Source organism: Urocitellus parryii, chromosome 2 (genome assembly GCF_045843805.1).
Source record: "Urocitellus parryii isolate mUroPar1 chromosome 2, mUroPar1.hap1, whole genome shotgun sequence".
NCBI classification, from domain to species: Eukaryota; Metazoa; Chordata; class Mammalia; order Rodentia; family Sciuridae; genus Urocitellus; species Urocitellus parryii.
In genome coordinates this window covers 210,320,702-210,340,739 of record NC_135532.1, presented here as the reverse complement: position 1 = coordinate 210,340,739, position 20,038 = coordinate 210,320,702, and the positions used below count along the sequence as shown (strand labels likewise).

At 40.7% G+C, this 20,038-nt stretch overlaps 1 protein-coding gene across 1 annotated transcript in view; it reads left to right on the top strand.

The window, feature by feature from the left end:
* The first annotated feature begins 12,540 nt into the window (after window positions 1–12,540).
* Adamts5 (ADAM metallopeptidase with thrombospondin type 1 motif 5) overlaps window positions 12,541–20,038 on the top strand; it is a 41,336-nt gene continuing 33,838 nt past the window's right edge. Inside the window, exon 1 of the mRNA XM_026396168.2 lies at window positions 12,541–14,421. Coding sequence (XP_026251953.1) covers window positions 13,318–14,421 — 1,104 coding nt within the window. The 5' untranslated portion in view covers window positions 12,541–13,317. The remainder of the gene's footprint in view (window positions 14,422–20,038) is intronic.

Here is a 20,038-nt window from a genome sequence, read left to right as displayed (position 1 = left end):
TTCTTTCTTTCTTTCCTCCCTCCCTTCCTCCCTTCCTTCCTTCCGAACTTAGAGTCACTTTACCACGGAACTACATTCCCAACCTGTTTTTTTTTTTGAACTGTCATATTTTTTTTTATTATTTTGAGACAGGGTCTCAAGAAGTTTCTTAGCCTTGCAAAATTCCTGATGCTGGCATCAAACGTGGAATCCTCCTGCCTCAGCCCACTGAATCACTGGGATTAAAGGCATGCTCAACTATGCCTAGCATCTGATTTCCGTGTAACATCTTTCCCGTATCTCAGTGAGGTTGTTTTTGTTTGATTGCCTTTCCATTCATTTTCCTCTGTGCTAATCCATCTCTACTTAACCATCATTAATTGTTAAGATTGCATCATCTGAGGGCTCCTGCTGAAAGAAACACTGGGGACCACAGACATGTTTACCAATCCACTATATTCCTGGGTTCATCTTTTGGCTTCTGAGATTGGTCTCATCACAAACCTGGTTCAGAGCTTACTACAGTCCATTGCTGCAGACAGCAGTTACTTGTCACTTTCTTAAACTCACTGACAAGACCTAGGGATGGTGTCTTGAAGTTTCGGGTCTTGAGTAATAAGGCTAACTGCAAGGCACCATTTATTTATATCACTTTGTTTTTGCCCTATTATCCTTTAGGGACCAAAACTTTAGTTGTCACTTGTCTATTTATTATAGAATTCAAAATGACTGACTTTTGACTTAGAGTTTCTGATCCAAAGAGGTATTCTTTAAAGAATGCTTATTTCTCTTCATTTTCTTTTTTAGCTTACCCATCATTATTCCATGTGTAATTATTAATTTACAACTGTATGTGCTTATCAATGCAACTTTACATACAATAGTAAACTTCTCGTGCCTTTCTGACCATAAATGTTCACACCTTGTTTTCTTGTAAAATATGAATTTTTCAAAACAAAAGAATAATTAAAAGAATGTCAAGTTATACATCACCACTCTTTCTCTAATAGCTCTAACAATAACAACATATAAGAGCCATATACACTGGACCCAGCATTATACAGAAGACTCCTGGCATGAGTTGGCAATGCTGACATATTTTGGAGTAATAGTCACAACTCTTCCTGATCCAACTGAGAAATAAGCGTCAGAGGCAGGTAAGGATTAAAACATACATAGGAAAACCTAATTGGAATATGGATGGAACTTGATTCACTTTTTTCTAATTTGTTTAGTCCAAGAGAGCTTATAGGATAAGCAAGACATCTAGCAAACTTGTGGTGAACTTCTAAGCACAGAGAATTATCCTACACCCTCTGCAAAAGGTCACATATGCTCAAGATTGTGCTTGTCAGCTTTCTATTGCTATAGCAAATCCCTGGTACAACCAATTTGTAAAGAGTAAAAATTTATTTTTATTCAGTTCATGGTCATTTGGCCCTATTACTTTTCAGTCTGTAACAAGGAGCAGCCTTGATGGCAGAGAACATGTGGCAGAGCAAGGCTGCTCAATTCACAACTAGGACAGAAAGAAAGAGGAAAGGATTGGGATCCTACTATTCCCTTCAAAGACACACCTCCAAAGGCTTCCCATTAGATCTTACCCCTTTTATGGTTTAGATGTGAGGTGTCCCTCAAAAACTCACGTGTGAGACAATGTAAGAATGTTCAGAAGTGAAATGAATAGATTGTTATGAGAACTGTAACCTCATCAGTGGATTAATCCACTAATATGGATTAACTGAATGGTAACTGTAGGCATATAGGATATGACTGTAGGAAGTGAATTATTGGGGACTTGCCTTTGTGGGTTATATTTTTTTCCCTGGTGAGTGGAGCTCTATGTTTCCTGGCTGTCATGAACTGAGTAGCTTTCCTCCTCCACATCCTTCAGCCATGATGTTCTGCCTCACTTTGTGCTCAAAATTATAAAATCCGTCATCTATAGACTGAATCTCTGAAATTGTGAGCCAAAATAATTTTTTTCTCCTTTAAATTGTTTTTGTGTCTTTGGGTCACAGCAACAAAATGTTGACTTAAAAGACCCCTTAAAGGTTTCGGTACCTCCCAATGGTGCCAACCTAATGATGAAGTCTTCACCACATGACCTTTCGGGGATACTTGCGCAAACCTTAGCAAAAGCCACCACATTATTTATACCCAACTGGTAAATGCAAACCAATATGTGTCTCTCTTTTTCTCAGGAGAAAAGTCAATGACAGAGGGAAACCAACCTGCAGTATACTCTTGCTTATGAATATGTCTGTGAATTATCTGAAGAGTTTGTGACGATGCAGATCCAGTCCAACCAGGGTGTGGCCTGAGGTTTTGCACTTCTCACATGCTCCCAAGTCAGGCAGATGCTGGTTTTGAGTAGCAACTTCCTAGAGTGGGGCTTTCGATGTCCATTCAGGGGATGCCCAAGGTCACAAATATTTTTTTCATAATACAAAGCCATTCCGTGGAGTGTTTTGGTGGGTACATGGCATGTGTTGGTTAAACCACTAAAAACATGTGAATCCTAGTATCTTTTATAAAGAAATGTATATATATATATATATATATATATATATATATATATATATACTATATTTTTTTAACAAAAATAAGCCTGACATGGTGGTGCATACCTGTAGTTCCAGTAGCTTGGGAGACTGAGGCAGGAGGATCACAAGTTCAAAGCCAGCCTCAGCAACTTAGAGAGGGCCTAAGCTACTTAGCGAGACCCTGTCTTGGAAAAAATAAAAATAAAAAGGCTGGGGATATGGCTCAGTATTTGAGCTCTTCTGGGTGTAATCCCTGGTACATTTTTTGAAAAGAAAAAAAAAATAAAGAAAAACAAAAAAGAAAGAAAGGAATTCACAAGAATCTAAAACTATATCCCTCATTTCACTAGTTTCTTATTTTGAAGAACATAATTATGTTTATAAAAATATTATCCATATTAGCATGTAATGGATTTATTTTCATTATAAAATAAGATAAATATATATTTTCCAGTTCTTATTTTTATTATGGTAAATATCAGTAGATATAATTCATATGGCCAAAGTTTTGGGGATGCCCAATCATTTTAAAAAACCTTTCCAAGTATTTGAGATTCACTGCTTTCTGATGTATGGAAGTTTATTTTTCCTTGGTCAAGACAAACATGAAGAAAGAGAAAGTATGTTCTCCTACTTTAAAGCTATGTTAAGAAAACATTGAGAGCCCACATATTTTAATAAAACACCTTAGCACAAAGTACTTGTGGACATTTTTGTAGGAAAAAATAGAAGAGTTGGCTATGGCATCTGCTCTTTTTAATGGAATGTCAATAAACATACAGGGAGTTCTTCCTCAAGTGCCTTACTGTTGGGAAATGACAGAACAAGAAAACAAGTGAGTCTTAATCCCAAAATATGCTACCCTGCCACAAAAGTAGATGAGTCAGTTTATCCTTGGCTTCCTTAAAGCCTCATGTTTTCTCACCCATCTCATGGAGAATATTTGGGACTGTATTTTCATCCAGGATAGGCCAGTATTTTCTTTGTTGAATATGCTATTTCTGTTCTATGAATTTCTTCTACTTGGGAAAATACATGTGAGGCAATGCATCAAAGAATTCATTTGTTAACTTTACATATGGTAAAAATATCAAATGCTTCTGGAAGCTTCCAGCCAACATTACACCACATGTGCTTAGTTCAACTGCCTCCATCATGCCTTCACCACCTGAGCTTGATAAAAACATACTGTTGACTATATCATTAAGCTTATTCTAATGGAAACATTCAGACATGGGTTTTGTTTGTTTTTTGGTTTGTTTTCTATGCCTAGCAATGCATTTCACCATTTTTCAACTTTTCTCAAATGTTTACTAATGTGTAAAGTCTGCATTGGATGGACCAGTTGAAGTGCTGTTTCCCTCCTTTTCTTATGCCTCTGGTATGGTGAGTCATTACTAAATTCCCTGTTTAAATGGATCTATTTTATTTTCTATCTTAAAGCAGATTATATAATACTGACCAACTTGAAGCCAAGGAAGCAGGTGCTTGTCAAAGGTCTGTACAGGCCAGTTCTAGCTCTGGAGGCATGTGCAATGAGGGACATAGTCCTTATTCTCTGTGGAATGACAATCTAGGAAGTGCAAGAGGAACACAAAGATAAGCACACAAATGGCTTTAATACTCTCAGGGACCATAGACACAGGAAGACATGAGTAAGAAAGATGTTTTTTTTTTTTTTGTTTGGTTTTTTTTTTATAGTTCACCCAGAGAACAGAGGTAATGTCTATTAGAATAGATAGTCTTCTAAACTGTTTTGAACTTTCCACTTCTTAACATCAGGCTTTTCTCTAAACTTGGGACCCGAAATGTCTCAAATATATTTATTCTTCACAGCCTTAATGATTATCCTTCAAAATCTTCTATCACAACAAAGTCAGAGATAAACTCCTTGAAGCAAAATTTAAACAGACATCAAAGAGTTAAAACAAAATCTTCAACTACTGTAATGGGTATTTAAGAATAATAATGAATTTATTGTTCATTTTCTTTGTACACAATATTTCACACAGATACACACACACACACACACACACACACCCATCTTCATAAGAATCAGTGAAGTCTGTACAACTGTTGTCACTCTTTTTCACATGAGTAAATAAGTAGAGAAAGTGTCTAATAGGCTGGGATTTTGGCATTGCTGTTTTTGAGGATGTGCTAAAGTGCACAGAAAGTTTGTCCACAGTACATGTTCTCATAGTTTGATAGAATAATTTTGTTATCATGCTCAGTCTAGTAGGTTGCTCTAACTACTAAGAGCCACAGTGATCAGTACTCTTCCGTACTGTAGGGTCAGGCACAGATGAAGCAGGTGAGCCAAGTATCTCTTAAGAGTTCTCGTTGGAGGAGGATTTGCTTAAGTTCCAGGATTTCACAGGCATTGCAATATTTAATAAGATAAATCAGACAGAATAATGGAAATACAATTAAATATCAGTTTTGATTAATCATAAATGTGACAATTCTGCAATTAGTACATCAGCCTAAATAAGAGGTGTTGACAATTCTGATACAGACCAACATGGATCTGCATAGGTGAGTGACAGAAGAGAATAGAAACTTCAATAATAGAGTAAGTTAATTACTTGGCATTGTAATTTTTAGGAATAATGTCAGATAAATTTGCTAACATCAGATCAATAAACATAGACTATCTTAGCTCAATATATTTTATTGAGTATTCTTTGGTGAATTCTTTGAATCAAAAGTATTTAAATTGTCTACCATATGCAAGGTACTAGACTAAGGGTAAACATAACATGGCAAACAAAAAATGGGGTGTTAATCCAGATTCTTTCTGGTTTAGGTGGCAGAACCCCTAATTATACTGGCATAAACAAAAGGAAATATTTTGTTGACATGGCTGGATTTAACGATTCTAATGATTTACTGCTCATTATTTTATCCTACTTTTTATCTGTCTTCACCCACTCTCACTTTTGGTTGGCTTCTTTCTGAGTCTCCTCTTTGGTGACATCTCTAGGATAAAAGTGAAATCAGCAGAGACTAAACTAGATGCTTTTTGCTCTTTCTTCTTGACTCTCAGCTGCTCTATATTCCCCAGCTTCCTGCCCACAGTCTTATATCTGGGTGGGGCCATATGGCTTTTTCTGCCAGATGGACTATATTTCATATGCTGTTTCCAAGTATGCTGCTTCCAAGAAAAAGCAAATAAGGGAGGATGTGCCTTTACTTCCTTTCTCTTCTCTTTCTTATGTCAGTATTAGGGGCAACAGGTTAAGAATGGGATAGGATGGCAGGATAGAATAAGGTTGGTTCTCAAATAACTGCACAGAGCAGCACTGTACCAGCCATCAACCCATAATGGACTATGACATGAGCAAAGAATGCACTCTGTGTGAAGCCATTGAGAATTTAAGAGTGTTTGTTACAGCATTCAGCTTTCCTTTTAAATGTGTAGTCCTTAGATTCCCTGATGACGAGGTGGGGGCGGAGTGCATTTAGCTAATGGTTTGAGCAAATGTTCCAAGTAAGACTGCAATGGGCAGAGTTCTTTGCAGAACCAGCTGCTCTGGCCAGGTGTAAGGAGCACTCTTAGTTGCCAAGTTTGATGTCCAGTGTCCAGATCTATGGGGAAAAAATAGCTTTGTTCAAACACACGGACTGAATTTCCCTGAACAAATATATTTTTATATTAGAAGAACAATGGTAAAGAAAGGTGATAAGTAAATATCAGTAAAGACCCACATAATTTACATAATTTTTTAAAAAATAGTTTATCTGTGTTTTGCTTACTTAACATGTCAATTCATGCCTCTCATTTACCAGATACTGAGCTGAAAACTGGAGATAAAGTGGAAAGAAGACCTTCAGGGTTCCTCTTTTGATAGAGCATGCATTCCGGTAAAGAAGACAGACACAGAGAGGGAGAGGGGATCCAGGGAGAAATGGAAAGAATATGGAAAGAAGGATGGGGAGGCCAAAACCAATTCTGAAATATTGAGTTATTTTTATGCAAAAAAGTTTGTTGTCCGATAGGACAATTCTATCAACAATCTAAAGCTAAAACTAGATTTAGGGTAAACAAAAAAAATCATAGTCTCCAGACATAATTTTGCATTTTCCAGAGGGGAAACTGACTGGGCTGGAAGTTTTTCGCAGAGACTCTAATGAGTTAGCTTCTCCTTTAATCATATTTTTTAGGTTATTTATGGATTCCCTGAATATTTTACAGATTCGGTAGTGGAATACAAATGAGAGGCTTTCTTTATATCATACTGGAAGTTTTCTTCTGTCAATACCTCCATCACACTTAGGTTCAACATACAACATTTTCCTTATTTAATTTTCTAAAAGAAAGTCATTGAGTAAACTAATGGATAAAATAATTACATATTTAACTAATGCTTGCTGTCAGACAAGTGTGAGTCTGAACTGCAGAAAAAAAATAGGTTAGAAATTGTATAGTTAATTGTAAATATGTCTTTAGTAATTCACAAGTCACTATTGGCAGTTAATTCCATAAAGTCACAAGTCAGAAGAATTCTTTTAGGTTCAACAGTCACTGAAATGTTTGGACCCAAACTGACATGGGCCATTAAGGGTCTGGTGACCTTCGTGGTCAAATTTGGTAGGGACTGTCTTTAGGGGATAGTTTTGAACATGGGCCAGAGTCTCACCCAAAACAGCACCACAGTCGTATCCTTTCCTACTCACCTCCATCTAGAAAGAATATGATGACCCCATTTGGCACCAACAGAGACAGGAAAGGATTTTGATGAACTGATGCAGGGTTCTGAGATGAGAAGGAAAGGAACAAAAACTGGCTCTGGGAAGAGCTACACAGGATTCCATGAGCAAAGATGAGTTTCCTGAACTGTAAATCAATAAAGCCTGATTCCGCTTCTCATTTGATGCCTCAAGCTCATCTGCTCCCATTTTCAAAGGGCAGCAATGACTGTCTTGGGTCTCTGTGGGGTTCAGCTGGAGTGAAAGGGATGTTACCAGCAGGTACAGGTCCTGCCAACTGGGTGGTGGATGGGGGCAGGATTGGTAGTGGACCCCTATAAGGGAGTCCCTTCCTAGGACTCAGATCAAACTTTCCTTCAGTCAGTAAATCAGGGCATCACTTTCTGTTACCAAAATGATAAGCAGTTGGGAAGCCAGGATGTGGAAGAAATGGCATCTCTTAGGTGAAAGAACATGAATCAAAACTGCAATGTCTTTGCCTGAATTGTAACCTAGATAACTGCTTTTCCACCTCCAGTACCCTACTAGGAAAGGTGTGTTAGAGAGGTATGTGATATCCTTTGACAGTTATGAGTAAATGAGGCTCTACCTGCCATCTAAGCACCTTGCAGAACCCTCCACATCATGGGGAGGGGGGGAAACACATTGATCAGGCAGCTGGTATCTCCATTTCCTTATATTCAGCTTTGTTTCACACATTAGCTCCATATCAGAATAAAGCAAGTGCATTAAAATGGAAATACTGAGTAATTTCAACAAACACTGTGATATTTCCGAAGCTTGAACAAAGTGATATTAAGACACAAACTTAGCCTAAAAAAGGTGTGACTGTACGACTCAGGAACAACAAATTTTACTACAATTACAATCACAACGACAACTACTGCTCATTAAGTTCTTTGAAATCTGTGCTTGAAATTTGCCATCATGAAGGAAAAATAAGAAACCTCAAATGTTTCAAATTACTCTTGTGTGGGAATTCCCGATTTTTCATGTGTTTCCAGTAAGGTTTGATTTCAAGATAATTTCTGGAAAATATAGGAAAAAAAGAATTTGGGTAACTCATAAAAGCAAGTAATATGTGCATAATTGTGTGAGAAAAGCTAAAACAACATTTCACAGCTGGTCAGCATAAAAAATGACTTGTCGGTTTTACTTTACAGATAACACCTGTATGTTTTAAATAATACATATGCACATTATTCATTTGAAGACTTTTTTACAGTATAAAGTTTCTGTGTATAGGAAATATAAAAATCTAGCTTTTACAAGGATTTATTTTTATGATATTAAATAAAACTGATTCCAAAGCATATATTTTCCATCACAATAGATAGATGGTCATAATTTGTCCTATTCAGATAGCAGAGAAAATGATTTTGAATTTTATCAGGTATGCAGGAAACTTCTTTGTTGGGGGGGGACCTTGACATTGCAGATCTCAAGAAACTTTTCTTTGCAAGGGAGAGGGAACAATTGGTCTAATCCCCTTTTCTAGTGTCTAAGCTTTGATCAAAACTTCATATTCACACATCAATGCAGGCTAGAGGGGACCCTAAGTTAGGGTGGGTGCTTGGGCATGACTATGCATACTAATATGTGTTGTGTGTGCTAATGTGTGTGAGATTATGTGTGTGCACTGGTGCATTAAGATGAATGTTCTGCCACTGTGGAGTAAAGGAAGGTCTGGGAAAAGGAGGGAACGATTGTAGAGGAGCAGTTTCACCCTCTAAAATCTTGGGACTAAATAGTAAATATACTCCTTCCCCTGCACCAAAATGTAACCTTTAGTTTTGAAGCAAAGTCTTCTGAGAACTAGAATTTGCAAAGCAAAGAGACAAATGGGGAAAGGTTCACCTAGAATCTTCAAAGCATGCATAAGTGGCCAGGAGCAATAGTGAAGTCTTTCCACTTCATGCTAACCATGCATCCTGCTACCAGGGAGAGGACACCAAGAGGACTCTCAATGCAGCAAAGCATGAGTAGGAGTCTTGATGTAAGAAAGGAAAACAGAGTTGGGAATTGTGATTCTTCTGCATGGGAGGTAAGGTGCAGGTGTTTGGCTGGCAGGGAATATTTTACTGCGAGATATTTCCTCACTCTTACCATTAAAACCTTAGTTTGAGGTGGGGATGAGGAAATGACACTTTAGCAAATGGAAATTTGAGAAAATACTACATTCAAGAACATAGGAATCTTATGAAGTGATACTGGAAATACAGAGCTCAGAGCACCTGCAGGTGGTTGTTGTTGTTTTTGTTGTTGTTGCATCTTATCCCTTCTATTTTTGTGTTTTCCTGTTTGGATTCCAAGAATTTGTTGATTCATTTGGCTCCATCTCTAAACTGTGAGTGCCTTGCAAACCTTCATTTTGGCTTATTCATCTTCACAAGACCCTGGAAAACATCACAAAGCTCCCTACCCCTTGGTTTTTAAGAGGTGGGATAGATCAAACAACAAACTAGAGTTAGAGGATTTAATTTTCCTAAAATTTGGCTACAGGTTAGTCACTTTGACCTCTAGGTCTCAGTTTCTTCCTGGTAAATGAAAGTTGCCTTAGAGGATCTCTATGATGATTTCCAATTTAGCATCATGATGGAATGGAAAGCCTTGTTTTCCTTTTAGGAAATGTAAAAGTTATGTATCAGTTGAATTTGTGATCATATCTATAAATGCAGTGAAGATTTCTCCTTAAATATGCACAAATAAAGCTGTTATTTAGAATAATAAGATAATGAAGTAGAAATGAGCCCACCTAAACATGATTGCCAGTATATTGTCTTCCTATGATTAAACACTTCAACTACTTTCATCAGGTGCAGATTACTTCCTTGAGCTAACATTATTTTTCTAGAACATAGCTGCTCATTCTAATCCACTAAAGTAATTTTTTCACATATCACCAAATGAACTTTCTAAAGTGTCAAAGTAACTTATACAGGGGGGAAAAAACTTACTTCCAAGAAAATTGTTCTGTATGAGTAGGAATTTATTCATTCTATTCAAAAGCTCTGTTAGTTTCTTTCCTTGTGATATGTGATTCTAATAAATATTCAGCACTTGATATTGATATTTGGAATTTTGTTTCTAAGTGTTTTTCAATGTACTCATAAATGACTGGATAATCTATCTGAATATAAATGTCATTTAAAAAAAATAAAGGCATAAAATTTGTGTGAGAAGCTCAGCACCTTCAAAAGAGACAAGCTTTAATAAGAAGAAAATTCAGTTAGAATTTCCTTAAATTCTAAATAAGAAATATTTTGTGGATGAAAAGAATTATAATTAATACATTTGAACCACTGTCATCTTGAAATACCTATCAAAATGATCCACTGAGATTAACAATGATGAAATGGTTGCATTTACTGAATCGAGATTGCTTTATAAATGGTGTTTAATGCCAAATGCTGGATTATTTCACTAAAACTGGTTAAGAAAATCAAGTTTGCTATTTGTAGGCACAATATACTGATCACTGGAGTAAAAATCATGAGCTTAGTGCTGAAGGCAATTGGTGGAAAATTGGAGATTGCTGGAACCTAGATTCTCTTCCTTTATATTCTGACTCATCAGCCTGGTAGTATGGGCCCTGGACAACTGACCACTGAGAGACTGAGGAGGTTGGAAATTCACAGGCCTTCAACAAAAGCAACTTCCTTGTAGGTTCTGATGAATTTCAGAATCCATCAGCAGCTATTGAATATTCCTGGGACTTGGAAGGTCACTTACTTTATGAGTGAGGATCAGATGTCAGAACACATTTTACTTGCCTCCCAGATGATGACAGATGGTGTTCCAGTCAGAGGGAAATGGACCATCATTACTGGACATTTCCAGAAGTCCTCCAGAGGTTTATTGGTACTTTGAGGACCTCCAGCTAGTTCTGGATGTTCATGGTTCCCTCCCTAAGAAGCAATCATCAGCTTGGGGGCCACTGAGGCATCGCAGCTACCTTTGTCACCATCAGAGTTTTAAAACATGGAAATGTGCTAATTATACCAGGTTCATTTTTCACTGAAGAACATTGGTAGGGGAGGTGCTCCTGCTGCTACAATAGATCTTATAGTTATTATGTCAGAAAGCCCTAGGACTTTCCTTCTACCTTTTTAGAATTGATAATTAGAGGAAACAAAGAGGACAGAGAAAAAGACCAACGGTGTGTAAATGCCACCCGCTTACTAATAAGCACCAATCCTCTTTCTCTACAAAGTATTCTTTTTTTTCTCCTAAAAGGAATTTCTGAAAAGACTAGTAGTTTAAGGCCTTTGACAATGAGTGTTCATTTTCTGTGATTGAACATATAGACATTTATCATTTTAATTATCTTTTAAGCAGGAATAAAAAAGAGAAAGTGAGAATACAAAATTTACAAATCTTCTGGGGGGGGGGGGGGATTGAGGAGAATTCATTTCAGTAGCTAACTATTTCCCTCCTTGCCTTTCTAAAGCAACGGCGTTCCAGTGGCTGGGATTAAGTGACAGATTGTGGGCATTGACTAGACGCGCGCTGGAGAAAGAGGAGAGCCCATCCTTTGCACACAAAGCCGCTGAGTTCCCATACCGCAGGCGGCCCTGCCCTGGGGCACCCGTCGCGCTCCAAGCTCAGGGACCGGCCAGGAAGCGCCAGCGACTGCTCTCGGCAACCCAGACGCGCTGCTGGTGGCTGGGAGAAGTTAGTCACCCCGCGACCGAACCGAGCTAGCGTCGGAGCTCAAATAGGCTAAGGAAGGAGGAGGCAGGAAACCCAGTACCCCCGGACCGCTGGAAGGAAGCGAAAGAGCGCGGGGGCGAGGGGTCGCTTGGGAAGCTGAGAGCCCTGGCTGGTGGATGGTGTGGTACCGTCTGCAAAGCCGGAGCGCACCGGCCTGCAAAGGGGAAAAACTTGCGGCAGAAACTTCCTACCCAAAGCAAGAAAGGCAAGCAAGAAAGAGGCAGGGAGAAACTTGAAATGTCTCAATAACTTTAAAAAACACCCCAAAACATCCCTCCAGAAGATGAGGTAAGCCGAGGCTAACCAACCCCTCTTAGTTGTGAAATACCAGACCGACCCGGAGTCGCTGTGACTTTAAATGAGACCAAGTCAATTTTATGTTTTTCTTCCCAAATACCCCCACCCCCCACCCCGCCCGCCCTTGCTCCCTCCTTTGTCCCTCCTTCCTCTCCTTCAGGTCCCGGTCCCTTCCTCCTTCACGTCTCCCTTTCCTCGATCACCCTCCCCCGCCCTTGCTCTCTCCCTCCCCCATCTGATTAGGCGCAGACGGGGAAGGGTGGGAGTGGTGGGGGAAGCTCTCCCTTTAAGAGGCAGCGTGCAGTGACGAATTGTTGAAATTGCCATTGCAGGATGGCATGCCGCTATAAATTCATTGTTCCACCTCCTCGCATCTTCACAGCGCTCGCGCTGCTCTCCGCGCTCTCCACGGCCGACTGGGGATGACGGCGGGCAGGAAGACACCGCAGCCAAGGGGACTCGGACGCGCTGCTTCACCGGCTCTCCGCAGTCTGCCCCCCACATTTTTGTTTTGATTTTTATGGCTTTTTTCCGTCTCTTTCTTCCCTTCCTCCCGGTTTCAGCAGAGCCGAGGAAACCCACAAAATAAGAAAGGAAGTGGCCCCGAAGCTTGGAAACTCCGCAGCCAGCCGGTCCGGAGCAGCCAGGGGGCGGGAGGGGGTGCGCACCAGTTGCCCGCCTGGTGCGCGATACCTTTTTTTACTTTTCTTGGTGCAACGACCTTGGCTACATTTGGGTTTTCCTCCCTTCCCCGTATTGGCTGAATCTCCACTACCTAGCTTTTTTATTTTATTTTATTTTATTTTTCCCTTTCTTTTTCTTTACTCCCCTCTTTCCGGAGCACAAATCCAAACATTTTCCAAACCAACAAAGAAAAGTTAGCACGCTGGCACCTCGGCCCGGACAGGCTGGCGCTGCTTCTGGTCCCCCTCCCTCCGACACTTGACTCAACCTTGCAAGCAAGTGTGTGTGTGTGTGTCCCCATCCCCCCGCCCCGATAACTTCCCTGGCGAATAACAAATACCCATAAAGTCCCCGTCGCGCAGCCCCTCCCCGCGGGCAGCGCACTATGCGGCTCGGGTGGGCGTCCCTGCTGCTGTGCGCGTTCCGCCTGTCCCTGGCTGCGGCCAGCCGGGCTGAGGCACCTGCCCAGGATAAAGCCCAGCAGTCTCCGGTTGCTGCAGCGGCAGCCCAGCCCCGCGAGCGGCAGGGGGAGGAGGCGCAGGAGCGGTTCGAGCCTCTGGGCCATCCATACCCCCTGGCGCTGCAGCGCAGGAGCAGCGGGCTTGTGCAGAACATCGACCAACTCTACTCCGGCGGCGGAAAGGTGGGCTACCTCATCTACGCGGGCGGCCGAAGATTTCTCCTGGACTTGGAGAGGGATGGTTCGGTGGGCACTTCTGGCTTCGTGCCCGCAGGAGGCGGGCTAAGCGCACCTCGGCGCCACCGGAGCCACTGCTTTTACAGGGGCACCGTGGACGGCAGTCCTCGCTCCCTGGCTGTTTTTGACCTGTGTGGGGGTCTTGACGGCTTCTTCGCGGTCAAGCACGCGCGCTACACCTTAAAGCCTCGACTGCGGGGGCCATGGCCTGAGGGAGAAACCGGGCGCGTGTACGGGGATGGGTCAGCACGGGTCCTGCATGTCTACACCCGTGAAGGTTTCAGCTTCGAAGCCCTGCCGCCACGCGCCAGCTGTGAGACCCCCGCGTCCCGGCCCGGCGTCCACCAGCGCCTCCAGCTTCATAGTAGTCCAGACCGACATACTGCGCTGGCCTCGAAGCTCAGGGATCAGTCCGCTCTCTTGCCTATGGGGGACTCCGGACCTCAGACTTGGTGGCGGCGTAGGCGCCGCTCCATCTCCCGGGCCCGCCAGGTGGAGCTGCTCCTGGTGGCGGATGCGTCTATGGCGCGGATGTATGGCCGGGGCCTGCAGCATTACCTGCTGACCCTGGCCTCAATTGCCAACAGACTGTACAGCCATGCCAGCATCGAGAACCACATCCGCCTGGTCGTGGTGAAGGTGGTGGTGCTGGGAGACAAGGACAAGAGCTTGGAAGTGAGCAAGAACGCAGCCACTACACTCAAGAACTTTTGCAAATGGCAGCACCAGCACAACCAGCTGGAAGATGACCACGAGGAGCACTATGATGCGGCCATCCTGTTCACCAGGGAGGTAGGTCCAGCTGGGGTGGGTGCACCTGGCCCTGAGATAAGGAGGTAGGTGGAAGGGACAGTCTTGCTGATGGCTTTGTTTCTCCTACAAACCATCTGCCGCTATGGGACTTGCTTAACTGCATCTTGCAGAAAACCCAGGCTGTGAGCTGTGCTCCTGTGTTCAGATTAGCCTCTGCAGCAATTCTTGCCTTAGTGACTAGATCTGCTTAGGCAATCAATAATGCTCTGTGTCATCCAGTCTGAGATATATTAATACAGGGCCACAAACATGGTAAAGAGAACTAGAATGCTTGAGAAACTGTACATAGTTAAATGGGAAAGGGGGAAAGCAAGATTTCTTTTGGAATCATCAATCTTTTGCTTTCCAGTGAAAGCAAACAAATAACTTTGTCTAACCTAATGGAAAGGGCTTGTTAGTTCATCCAGATAGTTCATCTGGTGCTATTCCTTTGCAAATGTCCCTTCCTAGTTGAGCTCCTTCTGCAACATAAGTGAAGGAAAGATTTTCCTAAGGACCTCCTTTCCAATCTGGCTTCCTAATGGAGTCATTGCAGGTCTACCTTACTGTCTTAGTTCCTGGGAAGGAAAGAATGTGGGAGGGCCAAGAGGACACAGAAGCCCAATCAGCTGACAGGACAAACTTGTGAGGTTGCTTAACAAGTTCTTTGCTTAGTAGACCAGTAAATCACAAGCACAGTCCTGGCCAACTCAGCGGCCAAGGAAGGGTCACATCCAATTTGCAGGTTTGGGTTTTGGAAGAATGTTTCTGAAGCTCCAGTGCAAAAGATCTAGGCAAAGAGTCAAGGCCTGGGGAAAGAGTATTTTCCCAAGATTTCCCCCATTTTAAGGATGACTTTACAGGAAAGAAATGGATCTTTATAAGCCCAGAGGCTCTATGAGGAACACAATATCTGTTTACATGGTTATTAGACCACCACCTTGGTATGACATTAACAGAAAGTCTGGATTGGATTGGGGTCTGGGTTGCTCATAGTTTTGAGCCTCAGTTTTCAGTTCTGTTTTGATTGGCAGCTTTCTGGATAATCAAATAACTGGTAAGAATCAACCTTTAAAGTTCATTCTTGAAGTGTTTGAGACTCACCCAGAATAAATGAAGAATTACAAACTTTGAAGTATTATCTAAAATCACGAAATGGAATAAACAAAGGATAAGAAATTAAATGATGCAGGAGGCTTCAGAATCATGCCTTCACTACCAAATTCTTCTATTTTTACTAAGGCACCCATGGTATGAAGGAAAAGTGTTGATAAATTTGGAGTGGTACATGTGGTTCATGGGTGGACATAATATAAACCACATGTAAACAAAGACATTGAAGGGCAGCACTTTAGAGAGAACCAGGCAGAGCACCCGTGTGGTGCACAATGGAAAATCTTTCTCCTCATTAAGTGATATTCTGGAATCCATCTTTTAATTCCTGTGCACAACATTGGTCTTTGAAACGGTAGAACATTCATTTTGTAGCCGGCCCTATGAAATTCTCCTGTAAAATTATCCCTTTTTTATTTAGTTTCCAAGTCCCCCCCCCACCTTTTTTTTTCATAAGTAACTTTCCATGTCTGGGTTTCCTTGCTTTGCTACATCACAAGAGACTGCCAAGCAGGAAGCTTGGCTAGTTTATGGAAGGAGGCTCCCTAAAGAAAAAGGAAAAAAAAATCTTTTGTAGGCATACTGCTCTGAAGAGTAGGTCATTTTAATAATTCATCTTTACTACTAACATATATTCTAGAATTCTAATATAAGTCAAAATTGATAGAAGGCCCATCACTCCTTGCCCTCTGACCCATAATTTTCTTAATGTTTCCCAGGGGAATAAAAACAAACTAGGCAGTGATTGTATATGATGTCTATCTTGCTTTTTCTGGATTTGTTTTTTTGCTTGGATAGTTAATTCTGTGAAACGTATCCAAACCTTTTAAATGGATGAAAGCAAGGAAGAAATAAATTGACTAGCTATCTTAATTTTAATAAGTACTGTAATAACATACTGTTTTCAAACTGCTTCACACATGAGAAGTATTTGACATGGGTCCTCCCTGGTCTCCTTGCCAAGCAGAAGCATACTTTAAGGAAAGAAAATCTCACTGAGTTTCCAGTTGGCCTTCTAGTCTACACATTGGAATTCACAAAAACCAGTAGTTTGAAAAGTCAAGTTGCAACAAGGTATTATGAATATATACAGCTAATTTTAAAAGAGTGTTATTAGGTGGCTGAGACAAGTATTTCAAGACCTCTATGCAGTATTCACTTGCGAATATTCCAAATGTAGAGTTGATTTTTGCCTCATTCTTCAGAGAGTAAAAAACAGAAAAGGCTGGAAGAGAGATGATCTTGGTTAATCTATCTCATGGAAATCAGATATCTTAAGGCCTTAAGAAAATCTTTCTCCCCTATTTCTATTTCAATGAGAAATACACAGAGTTGGCTGCAGGCTTCTACTTTTACAACTCTGTTTTGAATGTAAGAAGTGTGTTGCTTAGCAGCCAGACGCCAAGCCATCAAATCCGTGTTTTGATGGGCTCTGAGTCCAGCTCAAATTTTGTCTCCAGATGTCTTCTTCTAAATTACTTGTTTTTCAGGCATGAAGCAAATGTGTGAGGATATGTTTTCCACTGTATTTACTAGCCGAGGCCACCTTGAACGTTGTATCTGAAAGTCAGCAGAATAGTGTCCATAATTTATCTATCAAACTAATACATTTGCTGTCATATCTATACTCCAGCATTTCAGTATCGCTATAATTAGAGAAACTTAGCACCCGCCAATTTTCTGGCGCAGAAGCCATTTTTATTGTGGAGTAGCACTTATGCTGGATTTCACATTACTTCTGCAGTGGAACAGTTGAAATCCAACCTCCCCAGTCTTTATTTTTGCAAGAATCTTTTCTTGTTCCTAACTTCCTCTTTTATTTTAAAGTAATTTATTTAAATATTTAAAGACAAAGTCTTAAACCCATTTTGTATAGGATCCACTCTTTTCTAGAAACAAAAGTCTCTCCAATTGATGACAAAATTGGTGGTTGTTTAAAATCCCACTGACACTTGCGTACCACCAGTGAAAGCTATACCCTGCCATGATTGAAAATATGGAATTGAAACTAAACCAGCTAAGAGAAGTGCCATGTAAAAAGTTCATTCACTGTCATTAATTAACAGTGTGCACTTTAATACGCTATTGTCTCCCGGCTCAAAACTCTCTTCTCCTAATCTGATTTAGCTTAGGATGCTGGAACTGGAATTTAGACATGTTTCTCCTTTACCACTTCTTAGGTTCTGACAATAGGGGGTGCTAAAGAAAGACCAGAATCTTGAAAGAGTGAGAGGGATGTTTTTTCTCTTATTGTCCTGCTGACTAGACCATCTGACTCAGTGTCTTTTTTGAATTCAAGTCCATTTAAAAAAAAATAAAGGAGTCCTTATGAATAAATCATAGCTTATAGTCAATCTTAACTAATAAAAGGCTAAATAACCCTGAAATGGGCAGACTAGTAGCAGATTAAGCAGCTTAATTAGTATTATTAATGTATGACAAATATTGTGAAAAGTCTAAAGTCTATTAGAGACAAGATCTCACAACACACAGGAGATATTGCCTTTCTGTGTTTCTTACTTTGGCATGTGCCTGTGTGTACCTTCCACATGTAACACACTCACTAGGCAGTGTGGTAGATGCAGGATGGAAAACACCTGGTCCCTGCCTCCTGGGCTTATCACTAGCTGAGAGGATGCAGGCATGTGCATAAATCAGTCCAGTGTTAGGAAAACTGATAAATGCATTATTAAGCTAAATGCAAAGTCTATGAGAGAAAAAGTGAGAGCACTGTGAATTCTGCCTGTGGATTTTTATGCAGGTCTTATTGTACATGTAGAATTGAATTGGTTTTCAGAAGATGGATAAACTTTACTTAGATTCAACCACCTGTGATCAAGCCCTTTATAGGTACTACCCAGGGGTGTAAGCCACATGATCATTAATCTTTCAGCAATCTACACCACTGTGTCATTCTTTTAGTTTGACAGATAAGGACACTCATGTACAGAGAAACAGATAATCTTAGAGCAACAGCTGACAAATGGCAGAGAAAGAAGATAGTGCTCTCTAAACTAAAAATATTATCACTAATTTATTCAAACATTCAATATCTTCCTTCTAGGCAGGGATTCTGAGACTTAAAAAGTGGCCACTTTCTTTAGAATCTATTTCAGGAAACAGTGAAGTGGATAATTTTGGTGGAGCATGATGACTTTTATGATAGATGTGGTTGTAGGGCATCGGGAAATATTGCCGACCACATTTCAGTTCAGGTTTGAAGAAAAGGTAGGCATTAGCCAGGCTCATAAGGAGGAGTTAGGCATTGGGAACACAGTGGACCTTCATGTTCCATGGCTTAGAAGCATTGTGATAATTCTGCAAAATTCAGTTATCTGTGATGGGATACGGGATGTGAGGGTGGAAAGGACAACTTGGAGAAGACAGTAAGAACCAGATTACAGATACAGAAGAAATTGTATACATGTAATTTCAGTTTGTTTGGGATACCATAAGAAGATGTCATAGGATGGGTGGCTTGAACAATAGAAATATATTTTCTCTCAGTTTCAGAAGCTAGAAAGTTTAAGACCAAAATTCTAGCCAGTTTGGTTTGGGGTGAGGCCTCTTTTCCTGGCATGTGCTCAGAAGATGTTTCCTCTGCGAATGTTCTGGGTGCACAGGAGAGTTTGATAAAGACTGAGCTCCGGTGTCACTTAAAGACACCAATCCTATCTGATCAGGGACCTACCCTTAAGACCTCATTTAACCTAATTTACCTTCTTATGGGTCCAATCTTCTGATACAGTAGCGTTAGGGTTTAGGAATTCAATTTAGGAATTTAGGGAGGACACAATTCAGTCCATAGCACCATGGCAAGCAGTATATATTATAAACTAAATGCAATGAAAACCAATGGAAAGAATATTAGTGGGAAAACAGCAATGATCTGAAATGTGTTCTAGAATGAGCCCTCTAGCCTAAGTAGCAGGACTGGATTCACTGGAAGCTAGACTGTCTCAGTCATCTAAACTGAAGGAGCTCATGATGGTCTAAAGTAAAATAATGACATTAGGAATTGAGGGGCACAGGTTCAGTTAAGAAATGTTAAGGAGTTAAATGTGGATAAATGACTCTTTTCTAGCAGCAAGAATATTTCGGTCTAAGGTTTATGGCTCAAAATATTCATGAGATATGCAGGAAATAGTGGACAGGACTGAGCATGTAGGGTCACTGGAGACAAGCAGGAGGGTTGGGTTGCATTGTGCAGGAGTTTGAATGCCAAGCCAAGGTCAGTGTGGAAGAGTGGAGGACTCTTGTTAGATTTGTGCTCTAAGAAGGAAACCTATCACAGTGTAGAATTAGGAAAGTTACTGAGACTCAGGGCCAGTTAAAAGTCTCAGGTGATAGTCCAAGCAGGAAGGAATAATGGGAAGAATAAGAAATAGAGGGCAGCTGCAGTGACTGCCAGTAGATGTGGCAGGAGAGAGAGACAGAGGTAAGTTAATGACACTATCAGGTTTCTCATCCATCACTTCTGTTTTCTTGTTTTCTGAAATATCCT